This window comes from Momordica charantia (genome assembly GCF_013281855.1).
Source record: "Momordica charantia cultivar OHB3-1 chromosome 8 unlocalized genomic scaffold, Mcharantia_2.0 BLBB01000008.1, whole genome shotgun sequence".
Classification (NCBI taxonomy): Eukaryota; Viridiplantae; Streptophyta; class Magnoliopsida; order Cucurbitales; family Cucurbitaceae; genus Momordica; species Momordica charantia.
The window spans coordinates 31,076,979-31,100,804 of record NW_028275166.1 but is presented as its reverse complement, the minus strand read 5'-3'; the positions used below and the strand labels follow the sequence as shown (position 1 = coordinate 31,100,804).

Below are 23,826 nucleotides of genomic sequence, written 5' to 3'. Positions count from 1 at the left end.
AAAGAAAAAGAACAAAAGCAACCACAAAATGAACTTGTTATTAAAATAATTTTTAATAGTGAATCTTTTTCCTTAATTCAGCTATTTCTTAATCTCTAAGTATATTTAAATAATGTATTGAGGTTAATGTGCTTATTTTTTTATGACTTTTTCAAACAAATTTCAATAATATTAAGAAAAAACAAAGGGATAACTTTTTTATGTCTAAAAAGATTTGAACTCAAATAAAGTATTCTAGTAGCATAGTGATTATAATTATGTAAGCTAGACAATCTTGCAATTATTATATAAAAAAAACTATATTGTAAAAATATAATATGAACATAGTCTATATAATTTAGAGAATTTATACAAAAGAAATGTTAAATCAACTAGACTTTGGTAGGTGAACTATCATTGATAGACAACTATACAAGTCGATTATGTTACATATGTGGTTGCATTCAAAAGTTAATATATATATTATCCAAACTCCTAATTCCGATTTAAACTTTGTCTTTCACAAATAAGGATTTTGGATCCATGTATTTTCAACTTTAGTTTATTTAATCCCAATACTTCCAAACTTAAATTCACTATATTTTCAAATTGTTTGTTTTGGACCCTATACCTTTAAAAAGTGGTCATTTTGATCTCTTTTTATAAAATTTTAACATAAATTTTATACGCAATAGAATCCCTTTAATACAACTTTATGACTATATCTCAAGAAATTACAGAGACCAAAATGAACGTTTTGAAATTACGAGGGCCAAAATGGACCAAAGCTGAAAGTAAATATACTAAAATATTATTTATATTGATAAATAAAAACAAAATCGAACGAAATTTTAGTATAATAAATGAAAGAAAATCACAAACTTAGAGGAAATATCAATCAATTGTAAATTATTAAAGGCCCATTCGATAATGTTCTTGTTTCTTGTTTCTATTTCCTCTATTTTAATAAAGAAAAATAGAATTGCATGGATCCCTACTACCCATAGATTCAAGAACGATGAAACAGAAACGGAAACAAGAAACAATAAACTTATACAAATTTGAACCTGTTTCTAGAAAATAAAAACAACAAACATAAGTAGTTACAAGAAACGAGAGACATTTTTTAAACAAACGAGAGACATTTTTTAAACAAACGAGACATTTTTTAAACAAACGAGACATTTTTTAAACAAACGAGAGAATTTTGAGTTACAACAAACATAATTACTACCATCTAAGTAGTTACAATTTTGAAACTGTTTCTAAAAAAAAAACTTAGGTTTCTTAATGAAATTTATTTGTTTCTTAATGAAATTGTAAATGAGAGACAAGAAACCAGAACGTACCAAACAAGCTCTAAATTACTCTCGAAAATGTGAGATTACTTCCAAAGCAAGACAATATAAATCACCTCCAACTTGCTCCTACATTCTGCAAAGATAAATCAAAAGAAAAGATACAAGGACAAGTTTTCAGAAACAATCCTTAACTTCTCCAAACATTATGAATCAGAGTATCAGAAAAAGGTAAAAAGTAAAACAACAATTACAACAATCATAAAAGAAGCTTTCAAAAATTTAGAAAACAATTCGTCGGTTTCATTTCAACCACACTCATCGAACCATAAAACCTAAACTTTATGTACTCGATTTATGAAGGGTACCTAATCAGAAGAACAAGGTATTTTTTCCCCTATGCATTCAAGCTTTAAGCAATCACTTGGCTATTACCTTTATTCCATAGGCTTTTGAAGAAACTAATAGTATGGTATGAGCCTGGCCAAGAATCTTTACAGAAAAAAGATAAAAGATAACTGTAAAATAAGGCTAAGGGAGTTTTCAGCTGCTTTACTTCATTCAATATGACTGATCTTCCTGCATGACAAATACTACAGAGGTGCTTGCTCTAAACAGTTGTTTCATGCCATATTCCTTGTAATGATCAATTTTTTTAAAGGAAAAAAAATATGAAAAACAACCGTACAAATCAGTGACATTATGCTCCTATTTCACAAGCACCAACGTGGATTTGACAGTACTGGAAAAATAGTAGCTCTTGCTATGCTGCTCGACCACAATAAGGTACCAAAAGTTGTGTGTAAGGTAAGCAGTTCTTATTCTTGTAAAAAACGATCGGCAGTGAAGAAGATACATATTTCTCAGAAGCCCCCATTAAAACTAAAAAGTTACAAATTTTGCTTGCAATTTAAGTGTATGTCGGGGAAGATTGCTTCTTTGTTTTCTTTTATATGTGTGATTTGGCTTTCTGAATTTGTTAACTTTGATCCCAGTTACATAATCTTCAGAACTTTGTTTTCTGTATTTCACTCATTTTGAAGCCTCACAAGCCTCCAAGCTATCTCTACAGGTATGACATTCAAATCCAACTTCTTTCTTCTTTCTTGGCATTCAAATATTTAAAGTTTTGTTCCATTTCTTTTAAAGTGCTGTGTGTCTCTGTGGTGTTGGAGGTGTGTATGTGGAGGGGGGATTCATCAAGGAAGGTGGTGATTCTAAAATAACAATTGAAATCTGTTCTATTTTGTAGCAGTTTTCGTGTATTATTCACTTCTTTTCAACGTATAAAGGGATCATAAATGAAAGGCAATATATTCTCTGCAATACTTGAGCAATTCCTCCCGAGAAAAATCAGTTCCCTATGGTTTAACTATGGCATTGAGTTGCTAGCATTGGCAAATTTGGTGTTCCAAATTATCCTAACTTTCAATGGATGTTGTAGAAGGAAAAATGCTGGAAAAAAGCTCAGATTATCTGTTTGGCTTGCCTACTTACTGGTTCCTAAAGTTGCGGTCATCGTTCTGGGCAAGCTCATGACAATTGATATAGGCTATACCGAGCGCAACACGCTGACCCAAATTCAAGCATTGTTGGCACCTTTGATGTTGATGCAGATAGGAAGTGCAGATACAATCACAGCCTACTCAATTGAAGACAATGATCTAGGAGTGAGACAAGTTTTCAGCATGATGATGCAAGTGGTAATTATGTTTTACATTCTTGGAAGGTCGTGGACAGATTTCAAAAGCAACTCAGGCTTCACATATGCAGATTTCTTCCAATATGACGAAGCAGTTAAGTTTTTAGAAAGACTAGAGGGAGGTAATGAACTTCCAGATGCAAAATTGATCTTGAGAGCTTATTGTAGATTTTGCTGGCTCAAACCTCATCTTGAGAATTGGCATCCCTCTCCTACATCGAATGTTGATCTCCAAAAACTATCCATTGAAGACTGTGAGTATGAAGAGGTGTTCAGAATTACAGATTCTGAATTGGGTTTCATGTACGATGTGCTCTACACTAAGGCACCCGTTGTATATCCAGGTTTAGTTCTTCGTTTTATTAGCTTCATCAGCTTGATTACAACACTATGTGGATTTTCAGTGTTGTTCAAGGATGGATTTGTCTATAATATTGGCGCTGGCATGATCCATTATGTGTTGATAACATGTGTGATACTTGAGGTTTATCAGATCTTGAAACTACCATTCTCAGATTGGGCAATAGTGCAGATGATACGGCACTATGAAACCTTTCCCATCCTTTGGCCTTTATTGCGGTCTCTAGCCCCTACATCAGCAACTTGGATAAGGTGGTCTAACAAAATGGGACAGTTCAATCTTATAGATTTCTGCTTATGCAAGAATCAGAACTTTAGCAGAATCAAAATTCTTCGACATTGGGGCTTGGATATGAAACTCCGAAAGCAATTAAATTTGGGACAAATTGAAGTCCATCCAAAAGTGAAAGAACTTGTGGTTAAGGAACTGAGAGAGGTAGAGAAGATCAGAAAACAAGACAAAGACGAATTCACTAAAGGAGGCGAATGGACAATCCAAAGGTACCAAAAAGAACTCGAACTCAATGAAGGAAGCAGATTGATCCAACGACTCACAACAACTATAACCAAGAGACCCTTTGATAAAAACATCGTCATATGGTTCATCACAACAAATATTTTCAGTAACCACCCCGATTATGAGGACACTACTGAAGCTTCTCAAATGGCTGCTATCATGCGTATATCAGATTACATGATGTACCTTTTGGCTGTTCGTTCCCACGTGCTATCCACAACAACTGCAGATATCTTATTTCAATATTGCAGCAAGACGCTCCAAATGTGGTTGACAAGGCAAAAATAAGAGGTCTTGAATGATATTTTGAGTTTACATCAACATCCCACTTCTGACTCTAAGTTTACACAAATTCTGACATCAGAAGAGGAAAAGGTTATAGGGAATTGGAATCTGCTGAAAGATGTAAATGAACTTGCAAATAGCTTACTCACTCTGCCCAACAACGAAAAAAGATGGAATTTAATTGGTAGTATGTGGGTTGAGATGTTGGGATATGCTGCAAGTAAGTGTGAAATGGAATATCATGCAGAACACATCAGACAAGCTGGTGAATTGATCACTCATGTTTGGCTATTGATAGCCCACCTTGTATACTATGTGATTTAGGCTTTCCTTGTAGATCTAGATTGATACCTAATTTCTAGTTTTTGATTGAAGATAAACTTGTATATATTTTTCATTCTATAGTCTTGAGAAATAAGAAGAAAACTTTCTCATATATCTTCATGGTATCAGAGCTTGAGAAATAAAGTTTCTTTTTCAAAACCCTAGCTGTCAGGAAATAAACCCTAGTTTTACCAACCCTAGCCGTCAGGAAATATTCACGGCAGAAACCCAAGCTGTCATCAGATCCACCTCCGGCGAACTCTTCACGGCAGCTCCGTCGCCGTCGATCCTCTCCATCGCGACGTCCTTCACGGCCTCTCCATCGCCGGTGGCCTTCATCGCGAACAGAACATCCCGACAGCCTCATCCCGCACAGATCCAGCACATCCCGACCTCCGCAATCCGGCGAACATCCCGGCAGTTGCATAGATCCAGCCGGTCTTCATCGTGAGCAAGTCTCCATCTGCCGGCCTCCGCGATCCGTCCCCGCACAATCGGCTTTCGTGATTCTTTCTTCGCCGACATCACTATCTTCAAATCTGCTCAGATCTGTTACTGACGCCGCTGCTCGTGCCGCCGCTCATACTGCCGCTGCCGCCACTGCTGCCACCGCTGCCATCCTCATAGAAGCAGAAATACTCGATCTTTGTTCACTTCAGATCTGCTTTTTTTTTTTTGGTTTTCTTTTGTCCTCTGGTTTTTTTTTTTTCCAGAACACCTTTGTTCGTAGATCGATTCGCTATGGCAGATTCGGAATCAGAATCTCAGAATAATATCCCAATTTTTCGTGAAAGCAGCAACACTCAGATAACATGCCACAAACTCACCGGCCACAATTATCTTCAGTGGTCTCAATCAGTGAAGATGTTCATGTATGGTCGTGGATTGGAGGACCATATCATGGATAAAGCAGAATCACCAAAATCTAATGATCCAAAATTTCGCAAATGGAGGGCTGAAAATAATCAAGTAATGAGCTGGTTAATAAACTCTATGGCAACCGAAATTGGAGAAAATTTTCTCCTATTTTCTACTGCCAAAGAGATTTGGGAAGCTGTTCGTGATACTTTCTCCAATAAGGAAAACACTGCTGAAATTTTCCAGATAGAGACTACTCTCCAAGATCTCAAACAAGGTGATTTATCTGTTACAATCTACTACTCCACTTTATCTCGCTATTGGCAACAATTAGATCTATTTGAAACTATTGATTGGAAATGTTCTGACGATCGTACTCTCTTTCGAGAATTTGTGGAAACAAAGAGGATTTTCAAATTCCTAATGGGTCTCAATAAATCCCTTGATGAAGTTTGTGGTCGAATTCTCGGAACTAAGCCATTACCTAGTATCCGAGAAGTCTTTTTTGAAGTACGCAGAGAGGAAAGTCGAAAGCAAGTCATGTTGGGATCATCTGAACATCCTCTTACTCAAAATGGATCTGCTCTCATTTCCCAACGAGATCACCCCAATGATCCAATCGCTCTTGCTGCCCGGGGAAACTTCCAATCCTATGGTGACAATCGACAGCGCAAAGGGCGACCATGGTGCGATCACTGTCATAAAGTGAGACATGTCAAAGAAACCTGTTGGAAACTACATGGGAAACCAGCAAATTGGAAGCCGAACACTACTAGATCAGATCGAGAAACTAAGGGGAATGCTGCTGTATCTGAAACTTCCAATCAACAACCACATGCTAAAGAGTTGTTGAACATGCTGCAACAACTATTGCACAAAACAAATCTATCAACAACAGTAGGTGGTTCTGGGAATGTACAGCAAGGTAACCAAAATTCCCTTGCTCTCCATACTCAAACTCTTCCATCTGAATGGATAGTGGACTCTGGAGCATCAGATCATATGACAGGTGATAGATCCTTATTCTCATCCTTTTCACTGTATACGGGAAACTTCTCCATTCGAATTGCTAACGGTACACCTGCTAAAGTGACCGGTATTGGAAGCATTCAGATATCAAGCTCTCTAATTCTTGAGTCAATTTTATTTGTGCCAACTTTGGAGTATAATCTGCTATCTGTAAGTAAGTTGAATCGAGACTTGAACTGCGAAACTAAATTCCTTGCAAATTCTTGTATTTTTCAGGACTTGGGATCGGGGAAGATGATTGCCAATGCTGAACTATGTGCTGGATTGTATCTTCTGAGAGCAACTAGTCCTCCACCAACACATGAATGCAATAAACTTGTGGTTCAGTCTAATCGTGAGTCAGCTTATATTTCTGAGTCTTTAAATCATAAAGATAGTCGTATCATGATGTTGCACTATCGTTTTGGTCATCCAAATTTTGCCTATCTCGAGCGTCTGTTTCCTTCTTTATTTATCAATAAAAAGAGTCAATTTTTCAAGTGTGAGATTTGTCAACTCTCCAACCACACACGTGCCCATTATTCACCTAATATTCATTCTCCGTCTCAACCTTTCTCTCTTATCCACGGAGACATTTGGGGACCTTCAAGGGTAAAAAATATCAATGGAGCTCGTTGGTTTCTTCTGTTTGTTGATGATCACACACGTTTGAGTTGGACATTCCTTATGAAAGAAAAATCTGAAACTAGCCAATTATTCACAACCTTTCATAAAATGATCCAAAATCAGTTTCAGGTCAATATCCCTGAAAACTAACAATGCATGTGACTTTTTCAACTCATCCCTTGGAACATATCTCCAATCCCATGGCATTGTTCACCAAAGTTCGTGTGTTGACACACCACAACAAAATGGTGTCGTTGAACGCAAGAATCGTCATCTTCTCGATGTAGCCCGATCCCTAATGCTCACATCACACATTCCAAAATCTTTTTGGGGTGAAGCTGTTCTCACTGCAACCTATCTCATAAACCGATTGCCCTCCCGTATTCTCAAATTCAACACACCCTTGCAAAGTTTACTTACGACCTATCCTACATCCCATCTGGTCTCCCAACTACCATTAAAAATATTTGGGTGTACTGCATTCGTTCATATTTATCCTCAGCATCGTAGTAAACTTGATGCGAGATCCATAAAATGTGTCTTCCTTGGATACTCATCAAATAAAAAATGATACAAGTGTTATCATCCTCCATCTCAAAAGTTCTTTCATACCATGGATGTCACATTTTTTGAAAATCAACCATATTATCCCAATTCTGTAATTCAGGGGGAGCATTATGATCTTGAATCACAAAATTGGGATTGCACTCCTGATTTTCCTACGGTAACTTTAAATCTATCATCTGAAAGTTCACTTGTACCATCTTCTGAGTCAACTCCCTTATCTACCCCTAAGCCTGAATTGCAAGTTTATTCGCGAAGAGCGAGACAACCTGAGAGGACTGAGATACAACCTACACAAGTTCAGCAAAGCCAAGATCTAAACCAAAATCCTAATCTCCTTGAAATAGCACACGACATGTCAGAAGATGATAGACCCATTGCTGTAAGGAAAGGTGTTCGCTCATGTACTCAACATCCCATACAATATCACTTATCTTACACTAATTTGTCGCCATGTTTCAAAGCTTTTGTGACTTCACTAGATCAGATACAAATTCCCAACTCAGTTCAAGAAGCTCTACAGAGACCTGAATGGAAAGCTGCCACCCTAGAAGAGCTACAGGCGCTGGAGAAAAATGGGACTTGGATCCTTACGGACTTACCCCCAGGTAAACGCACAGTTGGTTGTAAATGGATTTTTTCAACCAAACACAAACCAGATGGTAGTATAGAGCGGTTCAAAGCTCGTCTTGTGGCAAAAGGATTCACACCCAAGCTTATGGGATTGACTATCAGGAAACGTTTGCTCCAGTTTCCAAGCTGAATACTATTCGGGTCCTTCTTTCTATTGCGACAAATCTAGATTGGCCCTTGTTTCAACTAAATGTAAAGAATGCATTTCTAAATGGCGATTTAGTAGAGGAAGTGTACATGGACATACCTCATGGATTTGAGAACAGGTATACCAGAGGAAAGGTATGTAAACTCAAGAAGTCTCTTTATGGACTAAAACAGTCACCTCGGGCTTGGTTTGGAAAATTTACAGCTGTGTTAAAACAAGATGGCTATACTCAGTGTCAATCCGACCATACCCTCTTCATCAAACATTTTTCACCAAGTAAGATCACTGTATTAATAGTATATGTTGATGATATAATTCTCACAGGAAATGTTTCTGAGGAGATGATTCGACTGAAGCAACTTCTCTCAAAGAAATTTGAGATCAAAGACTTGGGACACCTAAGGTATTTCCTAGGAATGGAAGTCGCAAGATCTAGTAAAGGGATTTGTGTTACTCAAAGAAAGTACACGCTAGATCTCCTAAGAGAAACAGGGATGAGTGGCTGCAAACCAATAGATACACCTATGGATGCAAACTCAAAACTTGGAGTTAATCTCGAAGATGAACCAGTTGATCGAGGCAGATATCAACGTCTAGTTAGGAAGCTCATATACTTAACTCATACGCGACCAGACATTAGCTTTGCAGTTAGTGTGGTAAGTGAATTCCTGAACAAACCTTCAAAGGAACATATGGAAGCTGTGTATAGAATATTGAGATATCTGAAGCACGATCCTGGAAAGGGACTCATGTTCAGGAAGACCACAAACCAAGCTCTTGAAGTCTACACTGTTGCAGATTGGGCTGGATCTCCAATTGATCGGAAGTCAACATCAGGATATTGTTCATATGTATGGGGAAATTTAGTAACCTGGCGCAGTAAGAAACAACCGGTTGTAGCCCGAAGCAGTGCTGAAGCTGAGTTTCGATCCTTAGCACATGGAATTTGCGAAGGAATTTGGTTAAAACGCCTTCTCACTGAGCTCAAGTACTATAGAGGTACTATGTGACAACCAATCTGCCATAGCCATCGCAAGAAATCCAGTACATCATGATCGGATGAAACATGTTGAAATAGACCGTCACTTCATCAGTGAGAAGATTGAGACGCAGACAATTAACCTAAGATATGTGTCCTCCCAACAACAAGCAGCTGATATATTAACTAAGGCATTGCATCGAACCAGCCTTAGTAGATTGATTTCGAAACTTGGAATGACGAGCATATATCATCCAGCTTGAGGGGGAGCGTAGAAAATCAAGCTGAAATTTAGGAGAAATTACTTTAAATTTATTTCCTTGTATACTATGTGATTTAGGCTTTCCTTGTAGATCTAGATTGATACCTAATTTCTAGTTTTTGATTGAAGGTAAACTTGTATATATTTTTCATTCTATAGTCCTGAGAAATAAGAAGAAAAACTTTCTCATATATCTTCAGTTCCCAAATACAGTTCAAAATCAAATGATTATGATTATGATCTGGGCGGTCAAGATGAAGAAACACCACCTACTTCTCATTAAATTTTCAACATTATCTATTTCCTTCACAGATGAAATTTTATTTTCTTGTAAGTTTAGTGCATCATTATCTTTTTCTGGTTTGATGGTAACATTTTTTAACTCTCATTTTTACCTTCAATGTACTAAAAGTTCTCATCTTGGCCCTTCCATTGAAAAGAATTGTTAAAATGTGTTAATAAAAAAATTTGTCTATCGTTTTATCAACATATTGACTCATGAAACCCAATTAGCCCATAATCAAAATTTAACCCATTTGTCAATAAGATCTCCTTCTTCTTCCAAGTGGCATGTCTTGGAGGCATTTGAGCTCAATTTTTCTCATTTGTAGATTTGGTATAGAAGTGTTTCAACCCCCAAACTTTAGAAACTAGAAGTATAACTTTTGAAATTATTCTCCAAACAATTTTTCTCATTCGATATTCAACTAACCGTTAATTTAACTCAATGACCATTTAAAATTATTCTCCAAACTTTAGAAACTAGAAGTATAACTTTTGAAACTTCAAAACAAAATTGATACTTAACTCAAATTTCAGAGACAAAAAGTGGACATTTTGAAACTTCAAAGATGAAATAAACACTTAACTCAAACCTCAGCACTATGACATTTTTTTTAGGTAACATGCTTTGAACTTGTTATTGAAAGAGTTGAAATGATTTTATAATATTAATCATTTTCCTTAATTTGATAATTCAGCTATTTCTTCCTCTCTAATTATATTTAATACAAAGCAAAGGGACGCAAGACAGTGAGAAGACACAAATAAGAAGTGCGTACCACCACATTCAATGAAGCAGGTCCATTATCAGGGCAGTGAGCTTCTGAGGCCATAAGATCAGACCACTGGAATTCTATTCTACTCTTCAATCCACCTTCAAGATTTTCCCATACAAGCTCATGCTTAGCAAAATTAACACTTTGAGAACTGAGAAATTGACCATCCAAAAAAATTTTGGTTTTAGGAAATTCACCCAAAGTCTAAAAACTAATTTTTCTAAGGAAAAAAAAGTTTTTTTTCCTGAAAAGTAAAGGAATGTGAATGGACAATTATGCCCCTTGTGTTTTCTTCTTCCCTTTCTTCTATTTTCAAAATGTGACCTTTCAAATGGACAATTGACCCAAGTTTAAAAACTAGTTTCTTCTATTTATTCAATTATGCCCCTTGAGTTTTCTTCTTCCCTTCCTTCTACTTTGTTTTTTTGGTGAATAGAGTAGTTTCTGAAGATTATACGATGACTTTTAGTTGAAAGGTTGTTGGGATTATGGTTTAGACAGTTTTTGAATGTGGTGGTGTAACTAATTTTTGAAAAAAATGAAGAGTGATTCCAATTTGCACGAGAGGTTTCTGGTTTCTTGATGAAAACCAAGGAAGTTTAGCCCAGGAAATAAAGCAGTGGGAAAAAATAGATGCCAAAATTCATGCGAGTTCGAAAAAAACTCTCCGAAGTGGTATGAAATTCGCCCCAGAACCATTGGTTCAAGAGTGAGTTTTCATAACTTGGGATGCTCTGAGCAAGGTCACAGTTTGTAATATAGATATATATACACTCACATTATTTGTTATATGCTTTAATAGAGTTTTCTTTAGCATGTTGGCATCCAGCAGACCTTAGAGCACTCGAGTTCGATCCCTACAATGGGCAATTCCCAATTCTTCCTATGCTATTATTCATCCAAGGAGAATCGAACTTTCGAACCACCAAGCTAAGGGAAACTTCATTAAAAAATATAACAATTAATATACATATATTACAAACTTTGACCTTGCCAGAGATTTACATCTTGCGAGTTTTCTTCAAACTCACCCGAGTTTGCTTCAAACTTGTATGTGTTTCTGCTCTATACCTCGCACTTTTGCAGGGCTTTTTTTTTAATAATGTTTTTTTAACTTATTTTTGGTTTAAATAAAATTAAATAAAAATGTGTTTTTTCAAACTTATTCCAAAAATAATGCTTTTGAAATCTATGCGAGTTTTCTTAAAATGCGTTTTTTGAAAACTTGCATGTGTTTCTGTTCCATACCTCACACTTTTGCATGGCTTTTCTTTTTTTTATATATATTATTAATTGTTAAAAAAAGGAAAAATGTGTGAGTCCCAACTCGGACCCACTAAGAGTTATCTTGCTTTTAAAACTACTGCATAATATTTAATACAACATAATATTTTACTTTTTTTTCTAAAAATCAACATCCAGCTAGAGGCGTGTCAAAAACAGACGTAGTACTAAGAAAGTGCCACGTCTTATGGTCGTCTCTTGAAGAGACAAGTGCTGACGTTGACATGGTCGTCTCTAGAGACCATGCGGCGGAATAATTTCAAAAGCAGTATTTTTTAAATAAGTTTGAAAAAATGCATTTTTTATTTAATTTTATTTAAACGAGCATAATTTTAAAAATAAGTTTTTAATAAAACATTATTAAAAAAAGACCGCTTTTGCATGTGTTTCTACTCCATACCTCACACTTTTTCATCAAAGTAAGGATAGTTTTTACTTTCACCTTCGCTAACATATCAGAAAAAAGTTTTTTGAATCAGAAAAAAAGTTTTGAAATTTTGTCAATTACCTAAACCCAAAAACTTTTTGGATCCAGATCACCTTCATATCTTGATTTCTACCGTGAACAAACAAGACCTAAGTTACTTGATATCTATAAAATTTTCCAATCATTAGAATCACAAGGGAGATCAATTTTACCTCCCAACCTCCAATTCTCAGAAGTGACGCAGGAAAGTTTGATGCCTTCAGCTTGTCAGCAGTGGCTTTATTTTCCTTTACTATTGAAGAGTTGAAGCTTTCACATTCGCCACATCGCTTGAACTAGCAGTTGATTGAGACAGCTTCATTTGGATTAGATCCAACTAGGCTCACGTTGCTTCTCGTTTGACAAGATCCTGCCAAAAAAAAACAAAAAAAAAGGGCAAACAAAAAAACCAAAATCATTTCAATTGATGACAAACCCCTAATTGAATAAGTTTCCCGTAACTATTCAAGAATCAAAAGCACATCATCCCCAGAAGAAAAACGCAGAGAATGAGCAGAAAATTACATTTCCATTCACTGAAATGCCCAAAAAACATTCAGAAGATCAATCTCGATTTTTAAGAAATGGAAGAAACAAAAACAGGATAAATGTTCAATTAAAAGAGAGAAAAAAAAAAAAGAAATCATTCGCTCAAAAAGTTTCCCGTCCGTAATCAAGCAGAAGAAAAAGCGATTCAACGTACTGGTGGAAACGCCGTCGCCGTCGCCGTCTTCGTCTTTGACCGCTTGAAGAACTTGCCATGCTCCTCTTCAAGAAATGTTCTATTTGTTACATTGAAGATAAGAATACCCTACATTCTTTCGCCTTTTTTTTTTGTTTAATCATTTAATAACTTTTCTTTTTAACTAAAAAAAAAAAACAAAAAGTAGACTTTCTCATACACGCAAATGAAAATATAAGGGTTAAAAAACGTGATTTCATTGAAATAACGAGTACTCGTTGCTTTAAAATTTATAACAATCTAAAGCTTGTTTAGTAGCATTTAAGTTTGATTTTTGTTTTTAATTTTCTTAAGAAATCTAAGTATTTTACAATTAATTATGTTTTTTGTTTATCTTTTTTTTTTAACATTATCAAAATTGTATAAAAATTTTGCAAACAATCAAAACAAGTTTTTCTTTCTTGTTCTCGTTTCCAATTTGTTACAAAGTATAAATAAAAATATTGTTTTATCATACTTGAATTCATGAAAGTTTGGGTCCTGCAATTCATTTTTCTTTATTAAAAATGAAGAAACAGAAACGCTACCAAATGAACCTTTAATCTCTACCATAGAAAATCATATCAAAATTGAGTGATGATTTTTATCATACAATAATTTAGTCTTTGTAATCTATAAATACATTTTGTTCTACCTCAATTTAATGATTACATATATAAAATGCTCCATTAAATCTCATCAGTATTTTTCATGGTATTTAAAAATACAAGAACTAAATGGTCAGAACCTAAAATTATTGAATGAATCAAGGCCAAAATGGATCTAACAAAAACTTAGAGGATACCAGATTTTTTTAATATTGCTAATTATTTAACTTATTTTAAAAACAATATTAATTAAAGACTTATTCAAAAACTAATGCTAGCCACGTTATTTTTTTTTTAACAAAAAAAAAATTATTATGTCATTTCTAGACATATGCCCTTTCTAAATAATTGTGCCCATTAGAGTGACTACATATCCACTCTATAAATTTTGAGATCTTAGATTCAATTACCCAATGCTTTCATATATATATTTTGTTAGCAAATAGAATGTGTTATCAGGTAAAAACTAAAAGTTATGCGTCAAAAAGCTCACTAAGTCATGAAGGCCGAGTCAGGAATCCACGTGTCGAGCACTCCTACATATCCCGTACGAAGGATAGCCAACAAGCCGAGCGCTAACGCCCTATACCCAAACCTACTACACGCCTCAAGGGATCACTCAGGATACCTTTAAACCTCCAATTTGCAGAACCGTAAGAGTCAGAGGATGTCAATGGTCCTCACTCAGGATTAGGGAACCTCCTATTGGAACTCTCCCCTCTCGCCATATTATAGCAACTCTAATAAAGAAAAGCTGCATTTTCCTACACAACGCTTATGAGGATTAAAAACATTGACAAACTCTCACCCTCAAGATTATTGTCTCCCTTATTCTTTATGATTCATACCATTTTCCCCTTTAGAGCATCACAACGATGCATAGGAATCAAGTTATCATAAACAAAGGGTACGTGGCACCTAGGTAAACCTCAATTTATGCCAGAATGGTTTTTTGTCGTACAACATGCGAGGGTAGGAGATCAAACTCACAACCTTTTAGTTGGAAATATAGGTTAATTACTGTTGAAATATGCTTGCTTTAACGGGAATCAAATTATTAGAGACAAATAGCACATGACACCTACCCTCACTCACCAATTGACATAAATGTTATATTGCAATTTTTTTCCCTTTAAAATAAATTTTACTAAATTTCTCCTATCCCCTTAAATAAAATAATTACTATTAAGAAAACTATAATTAATGTACTCCATCATCTATATTGCATTTTTTCCCATGCAATATTGCAATTTTTTTAAATCAAAATTTTCCCTTTTAAATATAAATAAGTATTACTTAATAAAATCTTTCTTATCTCTTTAAATAAAAGAAGAATTACAATTAAAAAACTATAATTTTTTAAAACAAAAAACTATAATTAATGTTTTTATAATTAGGATTTGAATAAATATTACCTGTTAAAAATCTCTCCTAAACTTTCTAAATGGTAATTTTTTCCTTTTAAACAAATTAAAATTGAAATAAGTATTATTTATTAAAATCTCTGTTCTCTCCTTGAATAAAATAATTACAATTAAAAATTATATATTTTTTAGATATATATACATATAGTATTTTTATAATTACTATACTTAATGTACTTTTAATTTATTTTTATTTAAAAAAATTATAGTTTTTTAATAGCAATTATTGTATTTTATGACAGAAAAGAAATTTTAAGAAGTGAAAATTATTTAAAAGGAAAAAAAAATTGCAATATAACATTATACTTGCTAAAAAAGGAAAATTATGAAAAAAAAAAATTGGAGACTGAACCTAAAATCTCAAGTGATTTCTTAAAGCTGGTAGTGACTAAAATAAACAAAATATATGTTTTCAAAGTACTATGACAAAAATAAACGGAAGTCAAAAAGTACGAATACCAAAATAGTATTTAAACCAATAAATAAATACGAAATCTAAGGAAATTTTAGTAGATAAATAAAAGAGAATCACAAACTCATAGGAAATAACAATCACTTGCAAATTATTAAAAGTTGATGATGTGGTATTACTTCCGAAGCAACATAGCATAAATCACCTCCAACTTCCTTGCTTGCTTGCCTACATTCTGCAAAGCTAAATCAAAAGAAAAGATACAGAGACAAGTTTTCAAAAACGATCCTTAACTTCACCCAACATTATGAGAATCAGAGTATCAGAAAAGGTCAAAAGTAAAACAACCCTCACAAGTAAACATACAATAATCATAAAATGTGTTTTCTAAAATTTAGTAAACAACTCGTCATTTTCATTCCGACCACACTCGTCAAACCGTACCCTAAAATACGAGTACTTCATCAGAAGAACAAGGTATTTCTTGCCCTATGCAATAAACATTCAAGCTTTAAGCAATCACTTGGCTTTTACCTTTATTCCGTAGGCTTTGGTATAAGCCTGGCCAAGAATCTTTACAGCAAAAATATGAAAGAAAACTGTAAAACAAGGCTATGGGAGTTTTCAGCTGCTTTAATTCAATATGACTGATCTTCTAGGTAATGGAAATATAAGGTATAAACAATAATGATAGCTTATTGTAGAAACAAAACATGAAAAACAAATGAAAGTCATTTGAACATACTCAATTGATTAAGGTATTATAAACCTCTCTTAAGAGCTTGAGGTTCGAATCTGTACCCTATCCCTTTTTTGAACTATAAAAAAGTAAAGACGATCATATGTTCCATACTTTATTTTCAAAGAAAAAATCCAACTATCCTTTTCTCCATAGATTATATTTTCTTCAGTAACCCAAAAAGAGATGACATTACGGTTCCTGCATGACAAATGCTACAAAGAGGTGCTTGCTCTAAATAGTTCTGTGTCATACCATATTCCTTGTAACGATCTTCAATTTTTTTAAAGATAAGAAAAATGTAAAATAACTGCAAAAACAATAACATTATGCTCCTATTTCACAAGCACCCACGTGGATTTGACAGTACAGAGAAAATAGGCTTAAAAAAACTTTCAGGCCACATACCTGTAGCTACAGCTATGCTGCTCGACCACAATAAGGTGCCAAAAGTTGTCTCTAAGGTAAGCAATTCTTATTCTTCTCAAAAAATATCGGCAGCTCAGAAGCCCCATGAAACTAAAAGGTCGCAGATTTTGCTTGCAATTTAAGCATATGTCGGGGAAGATTGCTTCTTTCTTTTATATATGTGATATTGCCTTCTGAATTTTTAAACTTTGATCTCAGTTACATAAGACTTTTGTTTTCTGTATTTCAAATTCCTCAGACCTTTGTTTTACTAGTACACATTTTTCTGGTTTTAGAGATGGAGCTTTCTTCTTTTTGAAGCCTCCAAGCTATATCTTCAGGTATGACCTTCAAATCCAGCTTCTCTCTTCTTTCTTGGCATTTCAAATATTTTCCCACCTTCCAAACAGGATTTATTTTTTAAGTTTTTTCGCTGCAATGATAGAAAGTATATGTTTTGTTCGATTTCTTTTAAAGCATTGTTTGTGTGTGTGTGTGGATGGAGTTGGGGATTCATGAAGGAAGGATGTGATTCAAAAATAATAACCGAAATCTGTTCTATCTTGCAGCAGTTTTCGAGAATTATTCACTTCTTTTTGACGTATAAAAGGATCATAAACAGAAGGCACTATGCTCTCTGAGTTAGTTCATGAATTCCTACCAAGAAAAATCAGTTCCCTGTGGAGTAACTATGGCATTGAGTTGCTCGTATTGGCAAACTTGGTGTTCCAAATTGTCTTAACTTTCAATGGAAGTCGTAGAAGACACACACCAGGATACAGGCTCAGCTTATCTGTTTGGTTTGCCTACTTACTTGCTGCTAAAGTTGCAACCGTCGTTCTGGGCAAGCTCACGACAATTGACATAGGCCATACCCAGCGCAACACGCAGACCCAAATTCAAACATTGTTGGCACCTTTGATGTTCATGCAAATAGGAAATCCAGATACAATCACAGCCTACTCAATTGAAGACAATCAACTAGGAGTGAGGCAAGTTTTCAGCATGGTGATCCAAGTGGCAATTATGTTTTACATTCTTATAAGGTCGTGGACAGATTTCAAAACCTCGTTTCTTTACATTCCTATGTCTTTGGCTGGAATAATTAAGTATGGTGAGACTTCGTGGGCTCTAAAATCAGCACTCAGTGGCAACTTCGGCTTCACAATAGCAGATTTCTTCAAATATCATGAAGTGGCTAGTTTGTTTGAAAGACTACCACAGGGAGACGATGAACTTCCACAGGCAAGATTGATCCTAAGAGCATACTATAGATTTTGCTGCCTCAAACCTCATCTTGAGAATTGGCTTTACTATCCTCCAGCCGACTGTGATCATAAAAAACTATCCATTGAAGACTGTGAGTATGAAGAGGTGTTCAAAATTACAGATTCTGAATTGGGCTTCATGTATGATGCGCTCTACACTAAGGCACCCGTTGTATATACTCGTAAGGGTTTAGTTCTTCGTTTTATTAGCTTGATCAGCTTGATTGCAACAATATGTGGATTTTCAGTCTTGTTCAAGGATGCATTTGTGTATAATGTTAGTATTGGCTTGATCCATTTTGCGTTGACAACATCTGTGATACTTGAGGTTTATCAGATCTTGAGACTGCCATTCTCAGATTGGGCAATAGTGCAGATGGTAAGACACTACAAAACCTTTCCCATCCTTCGGGGTTTATTGCAGTCTCTAGCCCCTCAATCAGCAACTTGGAGAAGGTGGTCTAACACAATGGGGCAGTTCAATCTTTTAGATTTCTGCTTGCAAGCCAAGCATCGGAATTATAGCAGAATCAAAATTCTTAGATACTGGGGCTTGGATATGAAACTCCGAAAGCAATTGAGTTTGGGACAAGTTGAAGTCCATTCAAAAGTGAAAGAGCTTGTGGTTAAGGAACTGAGAGAGGTAGAGAAGATCAAAGAACAAGAAGAATTCACTAAAAGAGGTGAATGGACAATCAAAAGGTACCAAAAAGAACTCGGACTAGATGAAGGAAGCAAATTGATCCAAGAACTTGCAACAACTATAAGCGAGAGACCTTTTGATAAAAGCATCTTCATATGGCACATCACAACAAATATTTTCTATGACAACCCTGATTATCATGATACTACTGAAGGTACTAAAATGCATGCTATCATGAATCTATCAAATTACATGATGTACCTTTTGGTGACTCGATCCCACGTGCTATCGACAACAACTGCAGATATCATATTTGACCATTCGTGTGTGAAGCTCGGGAAGTTCACAAGAACTGGAGATCGAAACTCAAAGAAGAAAGCCTGCAATGATCTTTTGAGTTATGACGGTACCTCTCATGCAAAGAATGAGTCACAGGAACCACATATTTCCGCATCAGATGCAGAGAAAGTAGTTGTGGGAAATTGGAATCTGCTGAAAGATGTAAATGAACTTGCAAATAGCTTACTCACTCTGACCAACGAAGACAAATGGAAGTTAATTGGTAGTATGTGGGTTGAGATGTTGGGATATGCCGCAAGTAACTGTGAAATGGAATACCATTCAGAACACATTAGACAAGGTGGTGAATTGATCACTCATGTTTGGATTTTGATAGCCCATAATGTTACCAAATACTGTACATATGATTATCATGTGGTCGGTCAAGATGAAGAAACTCCAGCTACTTCTCATTAGCTTTTCAACTTCTCTTTTTTCCTTGAGAAATGAAATTTTATTTGCTTGTAAGTTTAATGTATCGTTGATTTTCTTTTATATGATATGTTTTTTCTACAGCATAATACATGTGAATTTCCCAAGTCAAGAATACTATATGACAATTTTTAATTATAAAGATTATAAGTCATGGATTCCTTTTTTCAAATGTGTTAAAGATGTATATATAAATCCCTAATCTGACCTCAGGTTTCACAGAGAAAATTTGGCAGGGATCAAAATAACAAAATTAAATTAAGAACATATCTCAATAATTAAGAAACTTGGCTAACAAAACATAATTATTTGCTTTTAAAAGAAACTTTAATTTCACTCGTTATATTTTCTTCTACTAGTTCTTTATGATAGGTCTCTATTACCAATTCTATTCTCATGTACTCTCGCTGTTTTCTCCACATGCATAATCTCCCATGATGCTCCTCCAAAAACTTATTTTATCTCTCAAAAATAGAAAATAAAAAACGATGATCAAATAATTATATAACAGTTAAGTTATTAAAATCTAAAATAGAAACTGTAATGAACTAAGAATTTTATTTGATGAACATAAATTTGTGTTCCCAAACAAATTTCAAGTTATAATTAGATTGAAAAGAAACCAAACATGATATAAGAAACACTGAAATTTTATTTTCAACAATATATTAAACATAAAATGAGCAACTGAAGATCACAAAATTCTTAAATTTTAAAATAAAATATCATAAAATACGCAATGGCGATAATTATAAATCAATAATATTAATAATAATGAAACACAAAAGCAGAGGATAACTCCAAAATCTCCTTCTATTCATATGCACAATGATTATGCATATCGTACATGATTATTCTAATGATAATATGAAATATCATAAATAAGTTATTATTTCTCATAACTAATAAGCAGGTAAGTTTCGTACTCAGTCAAAAATAATACTCAACAAAATAGTTGCGTCTGCCAATCTATAATTCAATCATAACAACTAGTGATACCAATAGAAATTCTTCAATATAGCTTAATGCTTTACGTTATGCAATATTAAATAGGGAGAAAAAGGTTACGTTATTCTGATTGGTACAGAATTAGAAAGTGAAAACATCAAGTTGAGGAGAATAATAGAGAACATATCATATAAAATACAAGACAAAATTACAACATATCACTCTCATATGGTTGCAGACCAGTATGGTGATCCCATATCAAAAATGAGTTCTAATTATGAGGTAACTAAGCCTGAATACAGTCTTATATGAGCTTAAAACTAAGAAATTCCATGCACTCAATGCGCAGTAAAACGCTACAGATACTGAAAGCCTTACATCAATTAAGGGATTGATATACTGCATTGAAACCAAATGATTTAGAAAAGAGGATGACTTCTGGAATTCAGGGTCTTGACAGAATGGCCACGGATTCCCACTCCAAGTTACATATCACTTCCTGCATAGCAAATTTAGAGAGCCTTAAAACATAGTCCCCCCACTTACAAATCCCTCACAGCACTCATTTTCAAGAATCAAAGTTTTTAGAAAAGACAATTTTCACAGATAGGAACAACAATTTCAGTCAAAACTGGATATTTTACCATCACAACAAAATAAGTAGACAACACAAGTTCGCATAAAAAAGTACACAGGCAACTTACTGATGGGTGTTGACGATCAATGTCAAAACCATTAATTGCACAAGGTTCCGCCAGCAATTCCACAGGCTGCTTGCCTACAAGCCACATAAATAGAAAAGTTGAGCTAGTTTATGTATATGGAATAGACAATAGTTTTTTTCACTTTTTTTTCTTGCAATAAGAAGATAACCAATAGTCATTAGATAACAGAAACAAAAGTAAAACTACTTATGTATTAGCATATGAAGCAACAAAAATACTTTCAATACACGATGATTGGCCCTCAGCCACTCCACCCCACAAGGCTTGCAGCATCAACTCATACCTTGCTCGACACTAGTCAAAATCCCATCCTCAGAGCAAATCATGGCAGGTAAAATCTGCGAAGATGACATGCCACCTATATTGCAAGACTTTATATATGGATCATAGTGAACCTCCCAAACCTCACTTTCACATGGCGAAAGATTTGAAGCTTTGCTCCTTTCTAGACCCGAAAGAATAATAGGCTGCTGTTGCCACCTCAAATCCCAGGCAAAAACAGTTCCAAAAGAGCCTCCTGCCTAACATGGGGAATAATAAGCACACTAATATCATAACTCATAAATAAGGGCAGAAGAAGAAAGATAAAACAACATGAAGTGGTGATAACCTTAAACAAAGAAAAGAAGAACATTAAAAAATTCTATAATATGATGATATTAAGGTTGGAAAACAAATTTCACTAATGACCTAAACTCCCGAAAAGTTAAAAAATAAAAACTATATGTTTCTTTAAATTAATTAATTCAATAACTTGCCCAAGTAATCTACTAAAAGAGTTGGATCGAAAAAGACTTCATAGGAGTTTGGCAATTGCATATGGCTCATGTCGCACCTATAACCCAAACTGAATGGTAGAAAGTAAAGAAAATATCTCACACAAAGTTTTAAAGGAAACCGTGAGCTTGCAGTCATGGATCTTCTACAGAGTTAATAGAAACGCACGTGACTAAGATTGCTTGAGTACCATGAAAAGATAAGAAGGTAAGGCAACTGATTTACCAAACAGGTATGCTTTCGCGAAGGATGGATGTCAATGCAGTGAACAATACCAGAAGCCCTGTAATATTGACACAGAAGAAGAAATTCAGCACCCCTGTTAATCAACTTCGGCACCTTACTCTTTTCAAGATTAGAGACCAAATTTCATTTACTAGTTTTTGTAGACAAACCAGAGATTTTTTAAGAACTAGTTATTCTTTCGTCTACACAAACAAGCAACTATCACATGAAAACTTTTCTAAACCCGTACCGATGTGTAGCAAGGCAAACTCATAAAGCCCACAACATTTAATTACCAAGTCCTAGATGCTAAATCTTCACATGTATATGACAGGATGCCAAGCGAGGTAAACAAATTCACATACCAGTCGCCCTTAAACTGAGAAACTGCTCCCCCGGGCTTCCTCTGATCCCACCATTGCAAGCTAAACCCACAACCTCCAGTCGCAAACTCAGTAGGCGATGCCCATTTCGCTGCAGTATACGACACCAACCCATTACTATCGAATATCCGACGATAATTCAATCCAGATTCCCCAACGCTCACCAAATTCACCCGCCCATCTTCCGCAACAGTCAGACATTCACCGCCGCCATCCATCACATCGACGCAAGAAATTGGTCCGTCGTGCAACGTCTTCTCGGGTACCGTGAGCTCCGAATCGAGCGACGCATCCATCGGCTCGACAGACAAAACATGAAGAGAACCTGTATAAGTCGAAGCAAAAACGAGAGGGTTTTGGTAGGTCTGAGAGGTTTTAAGGGAAGAGACTCTTGAAGGTGATATCCAAGTCGAATGAGGAGCTATATCCAGCAGATTTTGAGTCACGGAGTGAATTTCAATGGAGGATGAGTCGGAATCGGAGTCAAAAGTGGCAATGACAGCAAAGCGACCAAATGCGGAGAGCGATGGAAGCCACCGAACGCCATCGACGTACTTGAATAGCGGAAATCTGTGGATTTGAGGTTGCTGCTGCTGGGGGCTTATGATCGCCATTGTTAGGGTTTAAGGGAGCTTGGTTTCAACGAGGATCAGAATGTGACGTCGGAAATTAGAATGGCGAATTCTGCGGGCCGCCGATCCAGCCAAATTAAATTTGGGGGTAGTTTGGTCCTTTTCACTTATTTCCTTTTTCCGAATAAACATGAAACCTTAACGTTGATTACAAATTTAATCTCAAAGTTTTATTTTGTACGTAAAAAAGGAAAATATCTTCATAATTTCTAAACTTTTTAATTTTGTCAAACTTTAAGTGTTTAATAGTTTTTTGAACTTCTATATCTATTCAACATTTTTGAAATTAATAAATATATTAGATATAAAATTGAATTCAATTTTTCATTTAATAGAAATAATTATAAATTTATTATTTTGTATACGATAATTAAGCGAATTTTAATAAATGTAGAATAGATCAATACTGTTAGACATAAAATTGAAAGTTTAGAGATCTGTAAGACTTTTTTTTTTAATTCAACAACTTACTGTATACAAAATTGAAAGTTCAAATATTTATTAAACACTTTAAAAATGTAGGAACTTATTAGAAACGAGCTTGAAAGTTTAGAGTTAAACTTCTAATTAACCAAATATTAAATGTGTTTATGCAAGGATATGCACAACAGTGTATTTCAGATTGCAGCTCGAACTCGGCCTCCGGACCGATCTGAATACTTGGGCGGACCTGCACAAAAAGGTGAGCACTTCGACGATCAAGTCAGTATAGGTCGAATTCCCAGTTTAGTTCGAGGTCAGAAATCATCGTACCTGATCGTGGAGTGAAGTCCTCTACTTATGGGTGGTA

The 23,826-nt window shown here is 35.0% G+C and overlaps 2 protein-coding genes and 1 pseudogene across 8 annotated transcripts; 2 read left to right on the top strand and 1 right to left on the bottom strand.

Annotated features, from left to right (window-relative positions):
* Positions 1 to 1,139: 1,139 nt before the first annotated feature.
* Positions 1,140 to 23,105, bottom strand: LOC111024694 (Transducin/WD40 repeat-like superfamily protein). Of its 6 annotated transcripts, none has more exons than XR_015792591.1 (9): positions 22,387 to 23,104; positions 22,022 to 22,079; positions 21,303 to 21,540; positions 20,999 to 21,072; positions 20,673 to 20,793; positions 19,265 to 19,352; positions 19,106 to 19,177; positions 18,837 to 18,955; positions 15,453 to 15,760 (listed from the first exon to the last, which is right to left on the bottom strand). XR_015792591.1 is itself a non-coding variant. In XM_022302443.2 (5 exons), the coding sequence occupies exons 1-5, from the start codon at positions 23,016 to 23,018 to the stop codon at positions 20,740 to 20,742; spliced, it is 1,056 nt and encodes a 351-aa protein (XP_022158135.1). In that variant the 5' UTR covers positions 23,019 to 23,103; the 3' UTR covers positions 20,457 to 20,739. The 6 variants fall into 6 exon arrangements, 1 of the variants encoding a protein (XP_022158135.1); XR_015792590.1 differs by having other exon boundaries at positions 19,277 to 19,352; XR_015792592.1 differs by lacking the exons at positions 15,453 to 15,760; positions 18,837 to 18,955; positions 19,106 to 19,177; positions 19,265 to 19,352 and adding exons at positions 1,140 to 1,413; positions 4,043 to 4,210; positions 4,291 to 4,365.
* On the top strand, positions 2,867 to 10,091 carry LOC111024693 (uncharacterized; annotated as a pseudogene).
* On the top strand, positions 16,136 to 19,518 carry LOC111024697 (uncharacterized). Of its 2 annotated transcripts, none has more exons than XM_088126924.1 (2): positions 16,136 to 17,005; positions 17,237 to 19,518. In XM_088126924.1, exon 2 carries the CDS (start codon positions 17,295 to 17,297, stop codon positions 19,329 to 19,331), a length of 2,037 nt encoding a protein of 678 aa, XP_087983050.1. In that variant the 5' UTR covers positions 16,136 to 17,005; positions 17,237 to 17,294; the 3' UTR covers positions 19,332 to 19,518. The 2 variants fall into 2 exon arrangements, with proteins under 2 accessions (XP_087983050.1, XP_022158138.1); XM_022302446.2 differs by having other exon boundaries at positions 17,234 to 19,518.
* Positions 23,106 to 23,826: the final 721 nt, after the last annotated feature.